At 45.8% G+C, this 26,708-nt stretch overlaps 1 protein-coding gene across 2 annotated transcripts in view; it reads right to left on the minus strand.

The window, feature by feature from the left end:
• The window catches only part of LOC120784334 (atrial natriuretic peptide receptor 1-like), an 87,626-nt gene that overhangs the window by 45,133 nt on the left and 15,785 nt on the right, over nt 1–26,708 (minus strand). The window contains exons 1-2 of one of the 2 annotated variants that reach the window (XM_040118055.1): nt 4,587–4,814; nt 3,107–3,294 (exon numbers count right to left, since the gene is read on the minus strand). In XM_040118055.1, coding sequence (XP_039973989.1) covers nt 3,107–3,292 — 186 coding nt within the window. In that variant the 5' untranslated portion in view covers nt 3,293–3,294; nt 4,587–4,814. Of the gene's footprint in view, nt 1–3,106; nt 3,295–4,586; nt 4,815–26,708 lie in introns of those variants that run through there. The other variant, XM_040118054.1, reaches the window with a different exon arrangement.

The following is a 26,708-nucleotide window of genomic DNA, read 5'->3' on the forward strand; positions in this document are numbered from 1 at the left end:
CTCTGAAGAGCTTAAAATAATGCGGCGCAAACAGGTTCAGGCAGATGCCTGATATCATCATAAATTACTGACCAGCCAAAAGTGGCTCCAGGTCAAACCAGATGTTTGGTTTTTGACATAAATTTCCATCGTTGAGCTCAGAGCCAGCTGTGATTTGAAAAAGAAAAATTTACCGGAGGAATTTAAATGAGCAAATTAGTATGAAAATAGTTTGAACTGGAACGAATCAATCAAGCCGCCAGTGTGTGTCTTTATCTGAGCTCAAACCGAGTGAATTCCTTTCCTGTGAGAAACTGGCTCAGTGTTGCTGCACTCTGTCAAGCTGCTGCCTCTCTAAACACACTGATGTTATTTGAGTGCAGCTCCTCCTGTTGTCTTTTGTCTCGGCGACCAGTCGTCCACGTCGCAGCGCGGCTCATCCTTCATCTTACTTAAATCTCTGTTTACCCAGGCAGGCAGCGCTTCACCTGGCGGCGCACTCGCTCGCCTCCACCTGTTGCCGCTAGCTAGAGCGACCCCCGGCGATCTCAGCAAGGCTAAGAGTCGGGTCACGCTCCGACACAATGAGTGTGCAAGACGTGCTGTTGGAAATCCAAAGTGTTTATCGTCGGTCCGAACGGCCGCAGGGAGGCGGGAAACTAACTCTAACTACTCCATCTCTAGCTACGATCCAGCGCCTTTCGGCCATTAGACCGTGAAGCGTTTAGTCGTGAACTCTAGTTTCACGTAGGTCTGTTTGTCTGGTGTTCGCGGCTGCAGAATGATTCAGCGCCGACCCTGGAGTCGGTCTGGAGATTCGGTTTAGTGCGGCCACAAGCAACACGTGGAGAAAAATCCGCTCTCTAACAGTTTTCAATGCGTGTGTGAGGTGTTTTCCCGTCTCCTCTGCAGTCTGTCGCGCTCTGTGCAGCTGGAGGGAGAAAATTAAAATCCTAGAGGGAAAGATGGAGAAAGTGAGAAGAGGAGGGGAAAAAAACCAAAAACGAATCCATTTTGTCATCTGCCCGACTTCGCTCTTTAACACCTCAGAAAAACTGAGCAGAAGCAGGCAAGAGTTGCTCTGGGGAGCGGATGCTGTATGTTTATGAACGCATATGGTTCTCCGTGTGTGTGTGTGTGTGTGTGTGTGTGTGTGTGTGTGTGTGTGCGTGTGTGTGTGTGTGTGTGTGTGTGTGTGTGTGTGTGTGTATGTGTGTAGAGGAGGGTCAGTAGCGGGAAAAAAAAGCCAATTTTGAGTCCAAAAGAGATGGAGATGGAGATGAGGGAGGAAACAGTCCAGAGGAGCCTGGGAAATCAGCTTCCGTGACCGACTGGCCTCAGGTACTCAGAGATGATCCTCCTGAACCGACTGGGGCAGCAGGTCGGCGTTTAACCCCTCACCCGCCAGGCCGGAGTGCCCTTCAGCAACACACAGCACGGGGAACTGCCCCGGAGCGCCGTGGCTGTGGATAAATTTGACTTTGACAGTCAAGGAGACGTTGGGAAAAGAGAAGGAAATTCAACAGTGCTGAGAGAAAACTGAGTCAAGGCGGAAGCACACTTCAGGTTTCACGTCACTTTAGCTTGACAGAGGCGACTTTTCTAAAATGAGATTTTTAATTCTGAAAGGAAAAATAAAATAAAAAAACTCACTGCGATTTTGAATAAGATTGAGAACAATGGTGGGATGTGTCATTCCCCAAGGTTTTGATAAAATCCAATCAGTGCTGTCTGACACATTGTGTGTCTGATGGATGAATGATCCATTGTCTTCCTGATTTCAATATGCAGGGGAAAACGTATGTCTGCTGTTGCCCGATCGGTGACAGCCCAAAACGAGTGAGCGAATGACTGAATGAGCTTTTAGGTAGTTAAAAGAAGGCACATCAACATTTCGTGGCCTGTTTGTCATGTTGTTGCTAAAGTTCTGGAAAAGCTGGTTTCAGGCAAACAAAAGGAAAAACAACAACAACAACGAAAACATCACCACACACAGACACTGGAGAGGAGAGATACGGACTCTCTCTGTTCCAAATTTGATGAAAATAAAATAAAACGGACAAACATATTGCTGGAAGACATATGCAGACAAATTCTAATACTATTTATCTGTAGAAAAGAACCTGTCAAGAGACAAACCAGGTCATTTATCAGTGTCTTTTTAGACAGAACATCCTAAGACTACTAAAGGATTCATGGGAGTGCTTCCTGATCTGGGTCAGGTTCAGTCTAGGTAACCAGAACTACTTGGTTAAGGTGAGGGAGAGCTTGCGGTCATGGTTAATATGAAATATGTTTGTGCGTTTTTCTTGTTGAGCGTGAGAGAAGATGGTGGATATCAGTCTGATGTCGGCGGGTTGAGGACGAAGCTGGAATCGGGACGTGGTTAGCCTAGCTTAGCATAAAGACCGGGGGAAGGGGGAAACAGCTAGCCTGTCTCTGTCCAAAGATCAAAACGCCACCCAGGACCTCTAGAGCTCCCTGGTTAGCCCGTTGTACTGTATCCCGTGTGTTTAATCCCCCTTCACTAACTGAAACGTAAGGGTTTAGGGGAGCTACACGCTGGGATGGATCCATTTCCTACCCCTCCGCCCGGTATTATTGCGCCGCGTGTCCGCTGGTAGCCCGGCAACAGTCACCGTGACAACAGGCCACGACGATGGGCTGTCGTGACTCCCCCGAAACCCACAGAACTGAGCCACTCTTCCTCTGGCTCTAGCCCCAAACCTAATGCTCAGACATGAGACTGATATCAATCTTCTGGTCTAACCGTCGTCGAGGAAGGTGAGCAAGCGTCTTTCACAAAATGTTGAACTACTCCTTTAAGCGAAATCAAATGTTGAATGTTGGTAGGAGGCGGGACGGAAACAGCAGTATGTCCATCTGTCCCCCCTTAGCTTTGCACTGGTATAACATCACATGACCGTCGTGGTTATTCTCACGAGCACAAGCGTGTGGTCTGCCGGTCGGCCGCTGCCTGCTGTGTCACGGTTTCGTCAAACATTTCCTTAACTGCTCACCTGGCGCACATGCCGCAGAACACAGGATAGGACCTTTCGATTTTTACTGGACCCAACAGCTTCAATTTTCTTTTTATCCCCCGTAAAAAAGAAAGTGAACGGTGTACCTGGAAGGCCTCCTTGGCGATGGCATCGTCCTCATCTCCCCGTGCCCACGGCTGTCTGTGCTTGGAGTTCAGGCTGTCTCCGAACACGTCGATGTAGAAGACGACGTACTGCTCGTGAGGAAGATCCGCCCGCCGGAACTGAACCATCAGCTTCCTGAAGACGTCTGGAGAGCAGCAGACGAACATCACTGTACAAAGGAGACACGGGAAGCTGGTTTCAATCGGGGTTCATTACCAGTCAGCGGTGACGATTAAATTCATTCATCTTATAACATCACAGTTTAATTTTTGCTGCGACAGCCGTAGACCACGTTAGCTAACGGATCACTGCAGCGTAACATCCGGTGACTGCAGTGGGCAAAAAAGGTCAGAGGTCACTGAAGTGGAAGGCACACGTTTGTGTCGATCGACGTGTCCCAAATTCATATTACATGCTAAGTTTTTAGCGTTTGTGTTGACCACACTGGAAGAGAGACAAAGTGTTAATGTACCCAGCCCAGACAGGATGAACACCGAAAGCCGTTCGGAGGATTTCTGAGTGTGCTGTTGACGGACACCATTTTCCATAATGAAATGCACAGAGGAAACGGAGGAGCTGCTCACAGCTGGAAAACATTAAAATAAACTATGTGCGTTGGTGAAACGGCTCCAAAGAAAATCTCAGGAAACTAAAAAAATAGGTGATAAATCTTAAGGAAGACTGTTTGTGAATTTTACCCGGCAGTAGCTTTCCAAAGAGGGAGTTTGACGGATGTGTGATGTCCATCAGACGAAATTTCCTAATATTATAAAACCGTAAAGTGTCTTGATTTTACTTGTATACTGACTGATAGTATAATTTGGCAACTTGTTTTGTAGTATAAAGTGTACATAAATCAGGATGCCGTGTGAATTTCGGACACAGCTAACGGGAACATTAGGAGAGAAGTGGACTACAAGCCCCCGGGAGCCAGGCTGTCAGAGAGCTGCAAAGCCCGTTGCCGCGTGGCTAAAAGTTTTGATTTGTGGAAGCCTTTGGAAAAATGTACTAATTTGAATCAAGTAAACTCTGAAGTCTGGCTCAGTTTTGGCTGTACTAATCATTCAGCAGCTGCGGTGCAGTGTTTTTGTCCCGATTATAGCAATAAAAGACTCGAAATATGCTACTGTAAAAACATCTGGCCTCATTCATGAAACGTTCATCTGCACAAATGTGATGTGCGTGCGATTAAATTAGGAAGTTCTGCAGGATCCATCGACGCTTTCCATTTGCAAATGTTGACGGTAAGAACAAAATTTAGAGTGGTCAGACTGACATGTACACAGATAATGGGCTTTCCAGCACAGATATCATTGGAACTGCAAGCGAGAACCATTACACATTCCTCTGCGCTGAGGGAAAACTTCAAGTAAGAAAGACTAGGCCTGTTTTTTAAATCTTCCGATTTCTAAAATTAACTTAAGCAAACTACAGCACAGTCCTGGTGTTGTTGAGTCTTACCAGTGGCCTTCGTATCTGGTGTTGAACCCTCCGAGGTTCGGCAGGCGTTGTCCCTGAGGGTCACCTTTGACTTCTCCTCTCACATCCGCCACCCTAGTGTCCCTTCCCTCGTCTGCTGCCTACCACGTCCCTCTTAGCTCATACTCATGACACCACTGAGCTCACCGGTTCAGCGCTGCCTCTTCACAATGGACCCAACAGCTGATTGTGACACAGCCCGGGGCTGAATGAGGCTGATCTGACCCGATCTTTCGGCCACACGAGGACATTTTTCGTCCATGAACACACATTGCAAACCAATCCTCACGTTACTGTCGGTCTCATAAATTAGGGGGACGGGGCATCGGACGGAGCTACAAAGTGAACCAATGAGCTTTCATCTACGGAGAGAAGGGCAGTTTGAGTGGACAGAACAGGCAGAAAGGCGGGATGATTGAAAAGAAAAACCCTGATTGGTTTGGTTTCTGTTTTTTTCCAGGAAGTGAAATAACCCAGTTCATGGGATCTTAATCTGTAAGAAAAGCCAGTGCTGGCTGGTCGAGGCCTTGGGAAGCTTTGGGGCACTGAACGCAGCGAGCACAGTGACATACATGTGGTGGTTTGGAGAAACTGGGGAACTACAACGCATCACCCAGTCTGTCATTTCCATCCCATTAGTCAGCAATGAAAGTCTAAGACGGCTGGCAATTTAAAGTAAAATGGTATTGTTCAGGTCAGGTCATGTACATAGATGTTTTCAATATGCTACAATAAAATGTCATCAAATATTAACAAACCTTACTTGTATATTAAAGGCTGAGTTTTGACTATGGGCTAAAAAATGTTGCCTTACACGCGACATCTATGAGACAGGTATTTCTTTTGCACAGCGATGTGACTGGAGAATGATGTTTGTTAAACCACTGCTTTCTCAAATTGATCATCTGTTATCAAACCGTAGTTTTCTCATACTTTCTAGCATAGATGACGATATTTCTGAATATTCTCCTGTTTCTATGTCCACGATGTCACTTGAGCGTCATTTAGTACACTTTCTTTAACGCTCGGCCACAGACTGTATCTGCGTCTCTGCTGGTCCTGTCACAAATGTGGTTACAATCCCTCTTTGTTTTCTCTTTTACCCGTAAATCAGGGTCGCCCCTCCTCCGGTCCAGAGGAAGGTGGTGATGCACCTGGAGCTGTTTTGTAACTGACGAAGAACAAGAAGAAGAAGAACTTCTGCACTTCAGCAGCCGAGTTACAGCGAGAACAGTTGAACTACAGCGCCGATAAAACAAAAGTTTTATCGTCTTCACAGGCTCAAACTCACAACTCTCCCTGACCCCGTGCAGACCATTCAGTGGTTGCTGAACTGATCAGGGATCAGATTAGTGTCCTCAGTCAGCGTCTTAAATCTCATCTGGATCGTATCATGATACAAGACACCTGAAATGACAAAAGAAAATCAGGCCTCGGTGGATGTATTAATAAAATCAGACAGTGAGTGGATATTTCCACACACTGATTACTGACACAGGAGGAGGAGAGACGCATATGTGTCTCGAGGAGACAGATGCATTTTAAATCTTTTCAATATCTGGACAGAATGTGTCTCCAAACTCCTCCAGAGGTGGTTTCCCGCTTCTTGGACGAATGTACACTGAGCTTTGTCGAGACCAGACAGCTGTCTGATCCACCCAAGATGCATGAAGCGTGAATTTGGTCTTTAATCTTCAGGAACCGTCGTCCTCTGACACAAGCTCTGGCACGACAAATGATAGAACCTACAACAGTGCACTTCAGAATACTGTAGTCTGAATACGGCATCGAACGACTGCCACCGAATAAAGCTGAGGGTAACCTCATTGTTTCACTGAAGATCTGATGTGCTGGAGTAAAGTGCAAAGACAAGAAAAAAGTGCCGCCTCCCCGCACGACTTCGCTCGTACGCGGCCCACGAAGAGAACGGTGACGGCGCCACACTTGAGCGAAGAATGAATTCAGCTTCTGAGAAGGTTCTTTCCACCGAGACGTTTCCTGTCTTGAACCTTTGTAGAGCCGACAGATTGGCTCCAAAATCCTGAAGCAGGACCCAGAGCCATTAGAGCAACAGAGAGGACAGTGGACAGTGGCGGGACAGTGGCGATCGGTGGGATTTATCGCAGACGAGTGCGTGTGTTGTGTCCTTCGGCTGCTCGGTGCTGGGGTTACCGAGGAGAACGATAGAGTAGTTTTGACACAACTATCGCAGACTTAACTGGATTTGAGATTGGACCTCTGTTGTTTCCATCCCTCCTGTTTTACTCCCGCGTCGCATTTCGATTGTCCACATCCAAATAAAGGCAGAAATACCACAACAATTTTCCTAATGCTGCACGGCCTGGTGAGACAGTAGTGTGGTTTGCACAAGGGCTGACTGTGGTACACACGTTTTGTATAAACTAAATAGGTTGAATCACCGGTATTGTGTTTTCAAGATGGAATCCAGAATCCTTTTGCAAATCTAGGTTTTGTTCATTTAATACATGTTGTCGTGGAGATGGATGGGCTGTGCTGTGTGTGTGTGTCCGTCCCTACGCATCTATACCGCTACCTTGTGCCTGTTGTGTGTATACAATCTGTGAAGTGTGCAGAGGCTCCTCGGGCCTCATGTCGCACTACATAAAAAACCAAAGCTGAAGTTTGAATGTCGTTGAGCTGAGTTTGTGGGTTAAAGCCGTAGATCCCACCCAACCTGGTGACTTTTGTTTTCTTTATATTTCCGATCCGTGATTTATTTCCACATTTGCGTCAGTTATCTGAAATTGGGAACGACCTGGACTGTGAGCCTTCATAAAAACCCCATACCTGTCTATCCTGAGTCAGCGTCAGGCTGAGTCTTAGTGACGGAGATAGTTTTAGTATTTGTGCCATAAAAGACGCTCTGCCCTCTGTCTCTCGGATGCTGAGCGTCCAGAGTTTCTTGGCTTCCTCCCAGATCTGAGTCACGATGTCGGAGCCTCAGGAAGCCTCCGGAGGCACGATGACATTCCTCCGGCCCGCCGTTCCTGTCCCAACGCCTCTATTGTTTCAGGCTTTAATAACCCCTGAGCAGGAAGTGAACGGTGAAACCACAGAAACCACGCAGGGCTAAAAGCTTTCTTCCGATTGATACTGAGCTCGAAAAACATCCCTCCCTGCCGCCGCCGAGAGGAGTTTACAGTCTGCTGAAACCGAACCGCTGCACTTTAAACGCGCCTCTGTGAGTGTGTCACAAAAAAAAACGCCGGATCTAAAAATACTGGGCACTTACTAACATCTCCTCTCCGGCTCTTATTTCTTCACAAAACGCTCTCAAACTATTCATTCAGGGAAGGGCTGCCTCAGCTCATATTTTATATTGCACAGGTCCTAACACACACACACACACACACACAGACACACACCTGGCTGCTGTCCACAGCCGAGTTCATGAGGTCAAAGGTCCACTTCAGAGAAGAGCCACTCCTGCTGCTCTCCGCACGGTGACTCAGCATTTGAGCTCTGCACCGACCTGTGTAGCCGTGGTATCACTTTGTCTTAAGACCGAAGCTGTAAAAACATTCTCGTTGAACGACAGCTGTACACACAGGCGCCAGTTACATCACTGCGGTAATAGTGACATCCAATAATACGCAGAGGACACGGTGTCAAAGCAGTGAGTTTTAACTGTGAACCATTCTTACATTTAACCTTTTGACCTCTCGGTGGTTTCTTACAGTGCACACCGTTTGAAAATACTCCACGCTGCAAAACCAGAACAAAGCTGCTGCTGTATTTCCATCTGTTCTACAGGGTCCATTCACTGGTGACCGGGACCTGTTGGCTACAGGTTTTAGGCTTTATACTTGATATGATGTAGAGAACTGTGAAAAGTCTTTAGATTTTTAGATAATTATACATCAACAGTCCCATCAGGAGGCGTCCGATGGTCCCAGATTCATCCTGTAGCAGGACAACCAGCCCAAAAACACACAACCAGAGTCATAATGAACTGTCTTCAGAGACCGGGAGAACAAGGAGTCCTGCAGCAGATGGTCTGGCCCCCACAGACCATCTGCTGCTCTACTTCATGGAGTCAGCTTGGGATCACACGAAGAGACAGGAGACACTGAGACAGACTGAGTCCACAGAAGAACCGTGGCAGGTTCTCCAAGATGCTGGAACAACCTACCTGCCAAGGACCTTGAAAAACTGTGTCCAGGTGCCGAGGAGACCTGGTGCTGGTTTAAAGGCAAAGGGGGGTCACAGCAAATACTGATCTGATTTAGGTTTTCTATTTTATTTCCTTCTTCTTTGTATGAAGTTAATTGTTATATAAAAAAATGTTCTTAGCATTATTTGTGAAGGCCTCCCGACTTTTCTTTTAGTGCCCAAAACCTTAGCACAGTCCTGTATGCAGCTATAAAACATGTATTCAAGACCCTTTATTGTTTTCATGGGAGTCAGGTTGAAACATCCAAATGTCTCTGGCAGATTTTCAGCCGGTAAAATAACCAGTTTCATTTGGTTGGTCACAGCTTTGTTATTTAGCTGATGGAGCTAATCGTCAAACGATGACGTGACAGGATGAGTCATTAGTCTGCTGCCGTGTCAGGCTGACTGTGTTACAAAGGTCAGAGTGCAGACACGACCCTGAGACCCAGAAGAGCACAGAGGTCGTCCTATAGGAGGAACCCGGAACACAGCAGACCACCCCTGACCTCTGACCCCTGCACACTTCCTGACTAACGCAGATGTGCTGAGATGAAAGGCGACCAGCTTCCACTCCACGGCCTACTTTTCCACATACGGTGTGACAGCGCTGAAGATGACAGGGCTTTTGTTTTGCTCTTAAAAGCATCAGATCTGCACAGGATGGACCGGCAGGACCACAAAAGGCCTTAAACCACCTGGAGCCTGAACATCGCACTCTGACCATGACGGTGGGCCTCATGGAGTTTCATGTTTACTATCATCCACATAGTGTAGAAAAAAATGTACTTTCATTAATCAGTCTGTCTCCGACGAGGTCTTCACGTCCTTCTTGACGTTTAAAAGTCGAAGAATTAAGACGTCGAGCAGCTGCCGTCCTTCGAACCAGGGGTGAAGGAGAAGAAAAATAGGAGGTGAGGAAAAGTAATTATCTTCTTAATCTCCCTTTTGTACCTCGTTCCTAGCACCGGAACGTGAAGGCTGTTCGTAACCAGAACACAGTAGGACTGCAATTCATCCCCCACAGTTTAATCAAAATCAGGCCCAAAACGCTGGCGGGACTGGGCCTCAAAAGGAAAGTCTGATAAAACCCGAGCCCGAAAGAGAACAGCATCTGCAGCTCACGACAATTAGGAATCCCTCAAAGAACGGCGGCAGCTGTTTCACGCGGTATAAGAACTACATTAAAAAAAAACACACACACACACAATAAAAAATACCAGCTTCAAGTGACCAGAAGGTCGAATCGACTCCTCCCCAAAAGTGTCAGCAAAATCATAATTTTATAGGCTGGAATTACCTTTACTAAAATACCTGTTTCCACAGCAGAAACTCCATCATTTAGACGACGGAGTCATGTCCTTCTCACCAGGCTGTTCGGGATAAAAACCTCCTCCCTCATGAGCCGGTTTCAGCTGAAGACCGAGTGCTCGTCGCAGCTCGCCCATTATTAGGAACTTCACGGTAGTTACCCCAAAATAGTACATAGAAATAAAGCCGTTGAAATAGTATGCAGCGCTGCACGTGATAATACGCTAGTCTGACCCTTGACACTGTCATGTAAACAACCGTAGAATCGTGATTATATTAAACCTGTACCCCAGGAAGAAAGAGAGAGACAGACGGAATGATTTATAGATAGTATCAATAACACCAGGGCTGCTGTTAGCATTATTGATTCATCTGACAGATACTTGACGATCTTATTTGATTGAATCTCGGGGGAACGTCCGTCATTAATTCTTGGATCCAGAGGATACGTCCTCAGATTTCTTTTGTCCAAAACCCAAAGACGTTGAGTTCCCAGCGACACGTAACGGAGAAAAAAAGCGGCGAATCCTCGCGCTGGAGAAGCTGGAGCCAGAATATGTTTGGAGGTCCTGCTTGAAAAATGACTTGAACAACGAATCCATTATTAAAACAGTTGACAGTTCGTCCTACTCATCGATCAATCAACTAACTGCTTGAGCTGGAAATAAAACTATGAATGCATCTCCTCAACAAGCAAATGCTTATGCAATCAGTGTAGCTGAATTAGATAAAACAGGCTTTAATCACATAAAAAAACTCCTGCACACAGTCTGTAGGCCGTAGACCGCTACTGCAGAAGGAGGAAACAGTCATCGCTCTGTCTCGCCAAAGTAAAGGTCACAAGAAATATCACTGCTTCTAACCTCTCACACTCCCCCAGCTGTGCGTCCCTATGGTGTTAGATATAAATGATCAGTGATCCCCTGTTACAGCCCTCGTGAGAGGCTCTGATCGTTTCTAGGCAAATGCACGTTTGCACCGCTGCTTTGATGCCGGGCACATTCAGCGCTCTGCTATTTTCACTGATTTGCCAAAAAAAAAAAAAAAAAAGCACTGATTGGAAATATCTGTCAGCAGGCTCACATAAGCACGTACACACTCCGGCCTCCATTCGGGTTAATGAGGAACATTCCTCTCTACCGCAGCTGCTGAAGCTGCACTCGAGCAAAGCACTTCCATTCAGTCAAATGCATTTGCGCTGGCCATCGGCAGGAGACTGGGGGGCTGAACTGGGAAAAGGTTTGATGAAAAGGCACAAATGTGGAGCCGACAGTGTTGAGCGTGTGTTCACACTGCACGCGGGGTCGATGGACATGATGAAGACTTGCTCTGGGGGGCGTGAAGCAAAGATGCAAATCGAAAAATGTTTCAACTTCGGTATAAAATTTGCACTTATCCTGAAGCTGTTTGACTCCACTTCATACGGGGGCAGGAGAGAAAAGGAGAGAAACCAAAGGAAAACAATAGAAAAAAGAATTGCTCCTTATACGGCTCCGCAGACCAGCGCAGCTGCGGTTCACACCCCTGTCTGGCCAGGCTCATGTAATACGTGTAGCGAAGACGGGTTCTGTATGGGCACAGTGACCTCGACCTTTGACCTTTGACCAGCGAACTTCTAATCAGTCGGTCCCTGAGTCCAAGTGAACGTTTGTGCCATATTTGAAGAAAATTCCCTGAAGGCGTTGCTGAGGTGTCGCGTTAGCGAGAATGAGACGGGCGGACGGACAGGTACATACACACTGTTTATTCACCAGCACTGAGCAGCCGCGCACAGTAACGCATGCACACTGTCGTGCATACACACACTGTACACACTGTAGGATGCCCACAGACGCAAGGTGTTGCTTGGAAATGGCCCAGTTCGCGTCACAACACGTTCAAACAAAGCTAACTTAAACAATGGGTTGATTTCAGCACGGGTTCTCTGTCTTTTGCACCCAGGTGTGTCCGTAAATGACCAAACTCTCACATGCAGAGGGGAAAAAATATTCTTGTTACTGTCATTGTTATTACTAAGAAATAAAAAGTGAAGTACAATCTAATCCATATGTTTCGGTCCAAAAGAAGAGGTCGAGAGCAGAAACTCTACAAACGGAAATGTCGTCCAGATGCAGAAATAACCTTCCCTGGATAAACACCAGAGTTTGCTTCTCCTGCGGAAGTGTTTTTTCCACGTGGACACTCACTCAGACCGACTCCCAGTACCGTTCAAGTAGGATCCTTTTCTATGACGGTGACGAGCTGCACTCCACCTCTGCAGGTTTGGAGCTGCATCCAGTTCTGCTGCTCCATTTCTACAGAGCGGACACAGTTGATAACTGGCTGTTTAGTAAACAGGAAGTGGTGATAATCCCCCCCCTACCGCTGACACACCCGGATCACAGCCATTAGCGGTCAGGCCAGAATACAGAGCTTAGATGCAGATAAGGAACGAATATAACCTCTGTCAGACTTCTCTGAAGCTGAGTCTGAAACTGTCCGCCTTACAGCTCGTCCAGTTTTCAACATGAAGTCTGCAGTCACTGGATCTCACTCCTTTACAATGAGTCCACAGCAAGCGCCTGTAAAACCTTGAAATTGTTTTGAACCTGTTCTTAATAGAGCTGTCAATTGAATTTGAAATCCCTACTTCTGTTGGATCGCGGGGAAAAACTTTAACCTTCAAACTGTAATGAGCCGTTCGAATTCAAAATCCACAGTCTATAAGCTCAGCCGACCGTGAAGTAGTTTAAAATCCACCATCGGTTTGACCTACTGCTGCCCTGCTGACCAATCGGTAAACTGAGTTAATCAATAAAAGTTGAGGAACACTGATCGGATGATCACGACTCAAAGGCATCTGAGAAGGGGAGTGTGGAAGTATTTTAGGTTCTACCCGCCATAGATGGTAAAACCACCAGCGACGTTAAGGCGGTTTGTGGGCTTTTGTAAAAAGCAGCTGCCTGACTCTACGACCACAACAAATCGAAGGACTCACCTGCTGCTGCAGCCCAGGTGAGTCGGCAGAAAACCAGTGGAGCAACGTCAACCGTACAATCTCGTCCGACCGCCGACGTTTTGCAAAGATTTCTATGCGAGGATTTGCAGCTCGTTGGTATTGTTTTCAGAACTGGAGCTGCAATATAAAATAGGAAGATATCAAGACTGTACTGAAGGGCAAGTCCCACTGTCTGACCACTGACAGGTGGACGTTGGTGGGAATGTTTGGGAATGTCTAGAAAGTACGTGCAAAACGGCCGTGACCTGCGTTGATAACGACCTCCAGTGTTTAGACAGAAATCCAACGCTTTGGCCTTTCGAACCCCTATTTCCTGTTTCCATTATTCATTTACACGGACAGCATCAAAACTGATTTGGGAATGTGTTATTTCCTGAGCTGTTTCCAAACACAGTCCCAGCTTTGAATTGAAGCAGCTGATTGTAGAATGAAATGTTCACTGAACCTGTCGGAGGGACGGACCGACCCCGCTGCTGACCGGGAGAGTTTTAACTAACTGCTACTAACGCTGCGGAGTCTCAGAGCCCCAACCGTCCCCTCAACGCACCGTCTCTTGGCCAAATACCACAACGTCAGAGAGCAGGAAGACTCACAGCTCACGGGGACTGCTCCAACTAAAGCTTCCTGCCATCAGCACTGACATTGATCACCAACGACAGACAGGAAGGAGAAACGGAGTCAGGGTCCACTTAGACATTTAATCGCTTATCGACTGACTGAGGATGCCGTGGAACATTTGGAAATGAACCGCACGACGCTGCCGTCAAGGGAATTTTAGTTTTAGCTTCACACTCGACCTGAGCTCTTAACGTCTCCCGAAGGCGCAACCTTTTCTCTCCCTGCTCTTCTTCGGTTTGCGACGGGTCCCGTCCCGCTGCCTCAGTGCTCTGGGACCAGAGGAAAGCGATTCTTGCTGAGGAGTGGTTGTTTTTCATGTCTTTATTACAGGCCTCCACGCATGCCTGACGCAGCTAATTGGGTCTGGTTGCTGCCGTCAGTGAAATCTGCAACCAGAACGTCCCTGTGCTTGACGCACCTGCATCCTGCCTCTGAAGCACATGGGGCTCGCTCTCAGGCTCTTTAATTAGACTCTTGTGTGAGAGAAGTGAGGAAGCTGTCAGCTGCTTTATCAAGTCCCGAGTCTTTCAATTACAGCTTTTTCTTCTGTTTTCTTTGTTGTTGTTGTTGCGGTTGGCTCCACTTCTTCCTCCTCGAGACGGCCCGCTGAGCTGGAACGACCTGCGCCTGCGTCACCACCGCTTCAACATCATCCTCAGACTGTGACTCATCATGAAAGCGCAGAAGAACAGTTTGCGCTTAAAAAGTTTCGACTAATGTATTGATTTATCAGCAGAAAAGTTCAGTCTTGATTATCGATAGCCGGAAGGAATTTGCCCTTTCAGTCTCACGCAATCATTTATTCTGACATCTTGTCAATGAGAGTTTCAGTTTTCTGTTTCGGAGGGGGGGTCTATTTGTGTCCCACCACTCGGCTGTGAGACCGATCTCCGTCCCGTTGACGACATTTTCAGTCCATGTCGATTTTTTTCAACATGGACATTTTGTTATTGAGTCATTTTGTTATTTTTGTTGTCGCTTGTCTCCTTGAAATTATGTTCCTATATTACTGATTTGGGAAACTTGACGCTGCCTAGATTATAATTTTGATTATCTTCATGAGGAAATGTTCCTAATTCACGTTTTCCAAGTGGCAAAATGTTGATAATGAACGAATCAGGAAAAAATGTTCCCTAACAAAGTATTTCATTTGTTTTCTGCCTAAATAAACAATCTTACAATTCAATATCTGCTCATTTCTGCTACAGCACGATGAAACCTTTTTATGGTTGTGCCCAGGAACTCAAAGCTCCTGGGACGGGACAGGAAAAGAGCTTGGTCTTGGTTTGATACCAGAAAAGTTCACAGTGACTTGTATCATTAGACTTCTGCTCCTGCTGTGAAACAGGATTTAAAGATGTTGAAGAGATGTATAAATGTGCTTTCCACACTCTGATTAGAACGGTAGAAGTTGTTTTTACATGAATATATGAATGTTGAGGTTATGATGTAACATATCCTGCGAGGATGTTGATTGGCTACAGCTCTTAATTTACTGTGGTTGGTTTCTCTCATAATCACTGTTCTTACGTTTGAAATTTTTTACAACGATTACATTGAAATCTCAGTGAGAATTTTCTTTTTGCTTCGTTAAAAAATACACAGAGCTGAAATAAAGAAACACAACAAGTTGATTAATGAGCGTCCCGCCGTTTTTTTCCTTTGGTGTGGAAACTCTCTACTAATTGTTGAAGGACGGTTGTATTATGCTCTTCACAGACATTCGAGCTGAGAGAGGGTGACCGAAGAGCAGCCAGCTGATGCACGGCGCTTGGCTTTGCGGGTCCCAATGCTCCCTGAGCCAACTATCCTCTGGCGTCAGGAGACTGGTGCTGCCATTCTTGATCTACGTCTGCAAAGCTCTGACGGGCTCTGAAGGAAACAGCTGTCGATGAGCACAGCATATCTTCCTTTTTGAATGTCTGTGAGCGAAAGTTCAGAGTTCTGGAACCGGGATAAATTTAAGTAATTTTTAAAGAGTAAATACAAAAGATCACCAAAATGAAAGCACTCCAGTAATCCATGTGCAGAATGCACATGGATTTTTCTACCCAAGTACTTCCTTAAGATTAGAGCACCTTCCTTGTCATGGGTACAATAGTAAACACGAGGTTAAGGTTGTGGAACCGGATAAAGTAAAAAACACTGATCGGTTTCACACGGTAAACAAACTGTGGACTCCTGTGTGAAGGTCCTGTGTTTTCTAGACCCATCTGTGGTGTGTCCCCCCCCCCAGCCTCCTCCTAACGCGGACTGTGTCGCTCTTTATACTACGTCACCCGACTTCCTCCTTTGCGTCACCAGTCACTTATGAAACTGCAATGAAAACATTCATCTGCCCAAACCCTGCACCTTGATTCAACCGGTTGCTAGAAGTGGAGAGGCGCTTCGGTCCAGCGGCTCTTGGCAGGAGGGTCACAGAGTTAATTTTGTGCTCAGCGGCTGGCAGCAGGCAGATCGATGCCCCGCTGATTTTTATCGCCAGAAGCAGCTCGTCTGGAAGCGTCTGAGCGTGAATCTCAGTGACCTGCAAATTGGGACATAACTATCCCTGCGCACGTCAAACCACAGGCAATAATCATGTTTCAAAGCCACTGTGACATTTAGGAAGAAAACTCGCCAGTAGATGGAAAAATCTGAACTGTTTAAACATTTTACTTGTTTCACGGTTGGAGGTTTCTCATAAACATTTGTATCAATCTAGCAAGTAAGCTACTATGATGAAGTTGGTAATCATCAGTGCCGCGGAAATTGTGGCATTGTCGCTGCACTAACACAACTTAAAATCCATTTTGTTTTCCTTGAGACTTGTTATTTCATGACAGAAAAATGCATGTTGCTGACAAGACAACAACCCAGGACAAAACAATTCCACTTTCTGTTGCTGCTTGCAACGAGTGAGGCTATAATCTCAGAGCTTCTCTCATCGGGATTATGTGGGCTGCGCAGTAGGAAGACAACGTACGACCTTTACTGTGTTACAGTGCAACTCCTGCCTCAAGGAAATCTAATCACTACAACGGACTAAAAATAGCGGTGAATGCTGTTGACGAGAAACTTCTGCCTCTGGTGTCTGGAATCGTTTTTGCTCTCGGTCCCTTAAGTCTCATTGGACTGAGGCAAAAGTTTGTGCACTTTGCTCCCTCTTCACACGACAGCACTGGTCCTTTTCTTAAAGAAATCACCAATTTGTGCAAATGTTTATTATTACGCGTTTCTGAAAAGTAGATTGTTGGGCAAATGTTGTTTCAACGCTAGAAACCAGTCAGTGTTGGTTTATTTTAACCATGAAGTCGATCTTTTTCTAACCTTAACCAAATAGCTTTAGTTGCCGAAACTTAAAAGATAAATCTCGTGTTAATTTACTTTTCTCGTTGACAACAAATCTCATGTGCAGACCCAAACCAACTGGGTGTTAGTCCATCTCTCAACACCTTCCCTCCTCTGTCCGTGGCTCTCAGCTCCGAGCCCATTGGTTCCTACTGAAGACGTAAATCTTTAAAAACACCTCAACAAATATATATAGTTTCATTTTTAAAAAGCCTCATAAATTTCCTAAAGCAGCTGCTCATTTCAGTTTTTATCCAACAAACAGGAGGAAAACGGTGCATTTGTTGGGGACTATTTTCAGCGGCGGATTAATCCACATTTGGTGCTATAGTGAGTATTTCTGGCAGCAGGACGGTGTGTGTGTGTGTGTGTGTGTGTGTGTGTGTGTGTGTGTGTGTGTGTGTGTGTGTGGGACTGAGTCTAAATACACCACAGTGTGTGTGTGTGTGTTCATGTCGATGGAGGAACATGTCTCCCAGTGCAACAGTGTGACTCACTGAAGTGTTTTAATAGTTTCTGGAAACGATGGAGCTCTATGGCTCTGAGAGATAAGATACATCAGACTGCGATACACACACACAGTTCTTGTTAGTAGTAGATATTCATTATCATGTATTATTGCACATTGGATTTGTTGACAAGAAGAAATAACAGAATATCACCAGACTTTCTTTACTTTAGCCACAGATAACTGCCCAGGTGGCAGACGAGCAAACACTCATTTTGACAGTTACACTGTTTCTTTTGGAAGCTCTGATAAAACAACCCGTTGGAAACTCAGGTGACTCAAATGATAATGTGAAAACAATATGACACTGTGAAAGGAGTCTCTGGTGGTGTTGACCCTGGAGATTTATCAGCTGAACCTGCAGCTCCCCTCGGCTTCACGGAGCGAGTCTCAGCTCGTTGTTTACCTGTTTACCGCTCCGGTTCCCTCTCACCGCTCTCATAGCGTCGACTTAGCAGCAGGCAGATGTTTTTCAGAGAAACAGCTGTAAAAAGCCACCGTCCACTACCTGCCCTCAGCAGCAAACAGCAGACTGACACGGCCAGGGACCGGCTGGTGAACATAGCGGAGCATTTAGCAGCTGAAGAGCCAGATGTTTCCCTAGGGAGCTGGTGGAGACCAAAACCAGAGCTAAAAGAGAGGGAGCATTGGACTTAGATTCATCGGGTGGACACAGACACCAGATCCAGATGAATGATCATTTTACTCCGTAACTGCTGGATGTGGGGAAAAAACAACTACTCACTAAAACATTCAGCTTAAAGGTAAAACTGTATGTCAGTGTGTTCACAACTTATTTCCGCTGCCACCAAGTGGCCGATAAATCACTTATTGCAGGTTTCAGTAGTTTTTTAGTCCAGTAATTTTACTTGAAACTGTGTCTGGCCCACCCTATTCTGTACCTAATATAGACATAATTGCTAGGCAGGGTTGTTGGGTTTGGGTCCATAAAAAGCCTTCACTGGAGATTCAACATGGCAGACGGTGCAGGTGTCATTGTGTAATTTCAGAACATTCCTTTCTCTCTATTTGGTCATGTTATTGAGCCTTAGTGCAACAGCCTGAACTCTGCCATCAGACTGAATTATTTCTAAGATTGAAAAAGAGTTTCGAGAGCTGGATGTCACCACCTACATTTTCTTTAGGTTTACAGTAATCCTGCAATAAATCTACAGCCACGGTATAGAGAGACCTCCCCCCCGACGCTCCCTCCAGGATGCCGTAAAGGCCCAGGGAATGAGCTCCACATAAAGAGAAGCAGATGGGGTCTGGAGGGTTTGTAATGCAGGTTGGTCGCAGGCGTCGGCAGCCCGATACCGCCGTCACATGTTGTACATTCACTGAGCGTACAGTCCATTTGGTGTCTCGCCCGGGGCCTCGGTTTCTCGTCAGCGGAGGTAATTGGCTGAGGCTGAAGCTGCGGGGGACTGAAAATGAAGTCTCGCTGCTAGCTCTGACACAACAGCGTGTTATCACAGAGTCCCAGAGGGCCCTCCCGCTGAGGAAGATCATGACCCGCCAGACCAACAGCGCTGCAGTCCCCCCCCAGCTCCGACTCTGGCCTCCTTGTATACTTCAACACACACACCGTCAGTCCAGATCGGTCCCAGGGAGATCAAACAGGACGTTTTTTACTTGAGTGGATGCACAGGTCATGATTCAGTTTTCATAGCCGATGGTTTGATACAAATAAGTTGGAGTGAAAATCAGCCACAGCAGCTAACAGAGTCCTTTTACCTCTTCACTGGGGTAAAGATTTTGTTTTCCGTTTTATTGTTACAGATTTTGCTACAAATTGCAGTGTGACACTGATAAACTGGTAGATGAATAAATAAATCTGTCTCCTGAACTAAACAGCAGAGCAGGTCGGGGTGAGATTGTTGGTCGGTACCTTCCAACACCATTACAAAGTGACTCAGATGACTGTTTTCTGACCTGCCACCTCGCCGGTTAACGTTTGCTGACACCGTTCCCTGACGGACGGACAGACTTTTATTAAGTGCCTTGCTCATGGACACGGCCAAGGAAATCAGGTTACTCATTCACTCCCCCTGCTCAGATTCCTTCAGCTGTTTTTCAGAATTAAAACCAGTTTTCACAGGCCTGATATCTTGTCATTTTAAAAAAAACAAATAAATATACAATAAATATGCACTTTTCCCTTCTTTTATGTACAAAAACGTGAGGAACAAACCTCAGAACAAAACTTTACACTAAATTCAACCAAAGCATCTTCAACTAAACTTTACCATCCTGACCTTCACCCCCTGATTCGCCATCTCACAGAAAACAATAAATCCATAGTGTTGGCTTTCCCTTCTCGTGACATAATGTTTTTGTTTCCATAGCACATTGTACCAGGGACAACAACGATAGTTTGGCAGCTGGGAAGAAATTCCCACCCTGCTCATGAGCTAGCCAAAAGTAACCCTCTCTTTGGCTTGGACTGTGGGAACATCCCGGGCTGGTTCTGCCAAAGTCGGACCAGCTGGGTGAGAACTGGCGGTACCGAGTTAAACTGGTGATTAAAGTTTGTGTCAGGAATCACTTGGAATCCAACCAGTGCAAATACTAAAACTCCATGGAAAAGATTTTTAATGATGCGATACAGATAAGATTACAGCTACTAACGTCGGATGATACCAAATGCTAACGCTAAATCCAATATCGCAGGAACAGAAAACACTAGCACCAGGCGTTTTTGGACTGTATTGGCTGCCGGCGTGCGGACCAGCAGGTATGAAGCGGCCTGACAGTTTATCAGAATGACTCTGGTTCCTTTCAGGCATATCTGCAGCCCCCAGGCCTCCGTGGCAGCTGGGAGGGCTGGCGGGGGGTTGACTCCTGTTAAATCAACCTTCTTACTCATTACTTGCTCAGTTAGTTCTGAATCTGTGATGTTTACTCAGTGCTTCGCCTTCCTTGAACACAACAGATCCCTTTCTAACATATTATGTCCAGGGATATTAGTGCTTTATACAAATTGACGTATCTTTGCTGCGAACTCCTGACATGTCACAGGATGCACACAGGAACTACTTCATCATTACAACGAGGTTGTCGGTTTTGCTACCATTTGTGCCTGCAAAGAAACCAAAACCAAAACCAGAACCTGAGCTCAGCAACAACCACTGGAGAAAAAAAGAAAGCAAACAACGTCCCTGAACGTTTCCTACAAAACATATTTGCTGTTGCAGTGCAGTTGCCCCAAAGTATCTGGCAACCCGTGGTTTATCCACAGACACACTGCAGAGAGGTACCGGGCGGATGGAAAAACTATTGTTCATCAGGGAAGAGAGAGAACATGGAAGGTGAGAGAAGGAACAGACACAATTAGAACGTACGGCACCGACCGGTGCTGCCAGCCGTCGTGCAGCCCGTGTCAGTACTGACACATGAGATCAATCTGAACCCACTGAACTTTTCTATCTGGATCTGTGGGGTTGTGCTGAGGTTTTCACTTCTCAGTCCAGCTTGATATCACCGTTCTCACTGCAGCCCTGGATAAAACCGCCCGTCTCCTCCCGGCTGCCCCGGCTCCTCGGCTCTGAGATTCCAGCGTATTAATCTTTAACTACTGCCAGATGGACAGGAACAGCAGCGAGGAAGAGGAAAAGAGGGCTGAAGCACGGCCTTGTGGGTAGATTTGTTCAGGATGATCGGCTGCCCGCTTCGCCGCCACGACGACGGGAGATGAGGCTGTGATATTGCCCGTCCCTGTGCAGGGAGCCAGGAGCCGCAGGAAGACGGAGAGCGTGATGTCAGCAGATGTTTGAGCTCCAATTAGGTTTCCCGAAATCAATTTACACTTTGAGCCAAAGAGTTTGGAATGACGGCGTCAGGGCCCCGGGCAGGCTTTCAGAAAAACCGAGGTCACGAGTCCAAGTCCCCCACACGCCCCTCTACATGCTTTTAGCATTTGGATGAGTCGGATTTTATTTATTCAGCAAACTCCGCAATCAAATTTCCTGTGAATTTGTCTTCGCAGCACAAAGGTGTAGAATGTTGTTTCAAAGCCACCTCCACTCAGCCAGGAGGAAAATTCATCAGAGTCCTTCGAACCTCAGCACCTACCAAAACACAGTTGGGTGCATAAGTACTTGGACAGTGACACAATGTTCATAACTTTGCCTCTGTGCACCACCACAGTGGAGGCTGAGGGATGAGGGACTATGCATATAAACGGCCGTAATTCCTAAGCAGTTAATGCGATATTTTTGTTAAACCCCTTGAATTAAAGCTGAAAGTCGACACTTTAGTCACATCTTGAAGGATCCGTTTCAAATCCCTTTTGGTGGCGCACGGAGGCAAAATTACCTAAATCGTGTCACTGCCCAAATTATTACGTGTGTACCGGTCGAAAGTGTCGAAAGTTGATTTTAGCCGTTTGGTCAGATTCTTGGACAAGTTAACAGATTTTTGATCTGATATTTCATGATTTAAATCAAGTAACATTTTTAACTTTACATCATAATTTTATTTAGGCAAAGCATTTTATTTCTTGATGAACTGAGCGGCGTGATATAATCCGATAAATGACAATAAGGGTATAAACCTGTTAATGTGATAGCTGAATCAAGGCAAATAGTATACGACAGTAACGTCCGTAATTTCAGTCCAGCCGGGAACGTTTGTTACGTGTCCTACACCCTCTCTCTCTCCCCTCGTTTCCTGTCTGCACCGCTATTGATATCCAGCCCTAGTTCAAATTTCAGTGCATCAAGTCTGAACGTAGTAGAATCAGCCCGTAAAAGATTCACCATGTGTGAATTTTTCAATTTTTTCTTTTTAATTTAAAAACGGCTCTGAGATTTTAATGTTCGTCTACGGTTTGTTTACATTGGAAACAAGATGTGAAACATTAAGCGAGACTTAGCGATGGTAAGGCTCGCGACTCAGAGAGGAGGTGGGACGCGTTTCCACGTCTCCTTTGTCTCAAGTCTGAACAAACTAGAATCAGCCTGTTAAAAAATCCAGCCTCTGTGAGTTCTCCATTGTGGACTTTAACACGTTGAACTGCTACTTGGAACAAGTCGAGCCACTCAGATGTCTCATCTACTTCACTGGTTTTTACGGCAGTTTTTGTATGAAAAGTTTGACGCAATTTAAAATTGTTTTTGGTTGAGTTTTTTCCCCCGTATGTCCAACACACAAATATCTGTGTATGAATGAAGGGAGGAGCATCAGTGTCCCGGGGGCACTGTGGAAAACGGTCGTTTTTACAGTGGGATTCGTGGACGTCCATCCACAGCAGACGTCGGAGATATTGATAATCCCAGAAAATGACATCAAAAGTCGATGGGCTCGGCGGGTAAAGCTTCTGCGAGGTTACAAAAACACAGATTCACAAAACAAAACAGAGAAGACATGATCTCAGTGTCCCCCGTGACACCTCATCACGTACAGAGGAGCTGGCCTGAGAAGACTTTTTGCCTCTAAAATAGATTCGTGCGGATCCCAAAGCATAAAGGAGTCTTAAAGGCTGATCAAGCTAGAGTTGTGTTTTTATGGTAAGAGATTGAATCCTGTACAGAAATGAAGAGACCTTTTACATTTTCCGTCCCTAAAAGGTTGAAATCGTTTTCTTCTCAGAAGCAGATCCTGCTGTGATTAACAGACGTGTTGGGTGCTAGGATGCCGTGTGTCGCTAGTTTTGGTTTTTCTTCGCTTGACGTCCTTTCATTGTTTCATTCTCTCCACCCACAGCACGTCATCTGCGATCTTACGCAACACACTGCTCTAATATGAAAGTCGCCGCTTTATCTTGATCTCCGCTTTATCGGCTCTTTGACATTATGTGCGGTGATCAAGGTGTGTGTGTTTTGTTTTGTGTTTTTTTCCTGCGGGACTGAAAGGACACAGAACACGCACTACGATGGTTTGATAAATTTGCAATTGCAAACGTCCGGTGAGTCGTCTAGAGCCCGTTTGTGGTTTAACGCCTCACACAAAGCGCTCATTGTGATTATTGAGTAGCCTTGTTCTTCATGTGCTGGCCTGATCAGCACAGAGTTCAGCTTCTGAGTAGAGCTGAGGTAAACATGTAACTGACAGCTTCAGGCCTGAAGCATGAGAACAGATCTACACACTACACCCGACCACAACATCTGGAACCTGCAGACTGAGAATGAGAAGAGACATTTTTCCATTTATTCCTGAATATCCAATAATTCATCTTTACAAGAAACCTGGCTTTTTATAACAACACATCACCTGAGATCCAGTCGGTGCCTAAAGAGCAGGAGGTGTAAAGACTAACACACAGGACGCAGACACAACAGCTGCATCGAGGCACCACCACAGACCCGTCATCAATCCTGCGTCATAATCTGACGGACCCCACACTGCAGGAAATGTCTCCAGTGCTCCTTTAAAATCTCCACACTGCATCCGCAGTCTGCAAAACGCATAACAGCACCATAAAAATACGCTGGAGGCTCCACAAATACCGCTGGCAACGCGTGTGCTGCACTGTGCATGGAAGGTCAGCACGAGGCTAGTGAACAGCATCGGCACCCAACGCTTCCGAAAGCATAACTTTTCCCAGTCGAAGACCATAACTCAAGACGGATGGAAGCGGATGAACATTTAACAATAAGGTACTTGCTTATGTTTGTCAACTGGTTGGACGTCAGCGCCCAGTGTCCCGGTCCTGGGCGCTGAAGTCCAACCAGTTGCGAGGTTTCAGTTTCTGAAACGCTATTTTTTTCCTTGGTTAAATCTTGAAGAAATCATCGCTGGCTCAAAGCAGGACCGCCATCTATTGACTTTCCTAAACAGAGCCTTAAAAACATTCATCCTGTTGTCAGAGCCAGATGTTGTAGAAAACTAATGATATACACAGACAGGAAATTCTATGTAGGTACATTAAGTGTGAACATTAAGAAAACGTTAGCTCAGGTGCATCTGCAGGTAGCACAGCACTTGATGTTACAATTCAAACCCTTCGCGATTTTTGCAAAGTTTAAAAAAGCTTCAAAAAACGACGCTTCCTGTCAGGTTTCTCTAGCATGTTAGAGCTCATACAGTATCAGGCCACTGACGCTTTCTTCTTTCCAATTCGTTAGCTGTAATCTCTGCTTTCCAGAATTGTCTATGGAGGAAGGATTGGAGGATCTCCGTGCAGATTTTCTTAGCTTGCCACTTGAATAATTAACTACAAATGTCAATGAGATTTTGAATTGGGTTTTCTTACCTCTAGTTCTGGTTTTACTCCAGTTTTCCGTACAAACCTTTCCTCGTGTTTCCTCATAATGATGATTTTTTTTTGTTTTTAAACGTAATCTTAGCAGCATTATGTTGGCAAAGCAGATTATTAAAGTATGAATATAATTCAAAAATATAAAAAAAGGACAGAAGTTGCCCGCCTTGCCTTGTCAAACCAAAACTGCAGTATCACACTACCTGGATTTAACGATCAAAGCAAACGATATTAGCAACTCACTAAAGGTGGAGACACGTATTTTGACTGTTGAGTCAATGAGGAATATGATCGGGACGTGACCCCTGATGGGACCTAGTCGCACCGGGTCACTAACAGTCTGGTTCGGTCGGTCTTGACAGTCGGCAGATAAAATCATACGGTGTGTGATGTGTAAAGACTCTAATCTTAAGTCTTCAGATCCAGACGCTGCCCGACATTCTCGTCAACACTTTCTTGAACATGTGACGTCGGTTCCTCTGTGTTGTCTAGTCTGTTTACTCAGTCACAAGGTTTCTGCTCCCTCCCCAGTGTCAAGTCTAAAAAGGTCTGTGTAAGTAATCTGGGGTTTTTCCAGTCTTTGTAGGTTTTAGTCCGTCTTCGGGCTTATCCCGAGCTTAACTAAAAACAAAGCAGCTATCACCCACTTGCTCATGAACTAGAACTGACTCCAATCACACCACGCGCGTAGATATTTTCTATTTTGCTGAAGTGGTGTTATGAAACAGCATTAGCTAAAACAGCAGCATCTGACTTCTCTGGACTTTTATGAACCTTCTGGCTGGTTCATAATCAAGCCCCAACTGGGATGCTGAGCTTTAGTTTAGGCTCCTTTCCACATTGACGATACATGACACCGGTGCTAGGAAAAGTACTGACACACAGTGCATTGATCTACATTACTGGAGCTGCATTAGATGTACCTGACCAGCTGAAACTGTCGGGATCTGAACCAAGGTGGTCTTTCAGGAGAGAGGGCAGACTGCCAGCACTGGGACCGCGGTGGATAGATTTCTGCCGCACTGAGGCCAGCGCATTATACAGCCTTTTAGCAGCGGCAGATAAACCCGGCGGGGCTGCTGAGCTGCCGGCTCTGGGTCTGTTTGTGAAAGCAGGCAGGCGTTTGGCAGAGGGGGAAGTGACACGATGAGAGAACAAACACGCCGGCACATGCGACGCAGCTTTACACGGAGTGTATTGAGGAGACGGGGAATAAGGCATTTACAGTCGCATTAACAGAGCTCAGACTCAATCCAGGATGCTTTCAACACTGAGGTGGAATCTATTTGTTCTTGGGGAACTCTCATAATAAAAATCTTGGTTTGCCCAGGCTATTGATGAGACACGTTCTTAGATGAGTAGACGTTACGGCTAATGATTGGTGCACGGCACGGTGCTAAACGTTGTCGTTATAGTGGGGGGGGGTATGTCGCCCCTTTAAAAGCTTGTTTTTATCTGCAGGCTAAAATTTTAATTCATTTTTAATTTCTAATAAATTGTCACTGTGGGTTTGATAGTGAACTCTGTGTGTCTAAAACAACAGATGCCCGAGGTGTAGTCACATACAATGTCCCCTGCAATAAGTCTGAACATACGACAACAGGGTTTATGTCCAAATGCGATAACTGCAGCCAAAGAGCAGTTCTAGTTGACTGTGTCCATCCAGAAATAAAATCAAAGTCAGGCATCAGGCTGTTTCACTGTGGATTTAACCTGGATGGATAAATTCAAATGTTTTTATTTTGCTGGTAAATTAAGCAGCGTTGTCCCGACCTTCAGAGACGGCCAGAGTGGATCCACAGGGAATCTGTCACCGTCTCTGGGTGTGAGACCAGCTGAGCTCAGCGAGAGGCCGATCTCAGGCAAGCATTTGCTAAGATGTCATTAAGCGTTTTAGTGTAAGTATTATACCGTTTTAAAACGCGCACAACGGACTCCCTTTAGATGAAGAGCTAAACAACCGTG

The sequence above is a fragment of the Xiphias gladius genome, chromosome 22 (genome assembly GCF_016859285.1).
Source record: "Xiphias gladius isolate SHS-SW01 ecotype Sanya breed wild chromosome 22, ASM1685928v1, whole genome shotgun sequence".
Lineage (NCBI taxonomy): Eukaryota > Metazoa > Chordata > Actinopteri > Istiophoriformes > Xiphiidae > Xiphias > Xiphias gladius.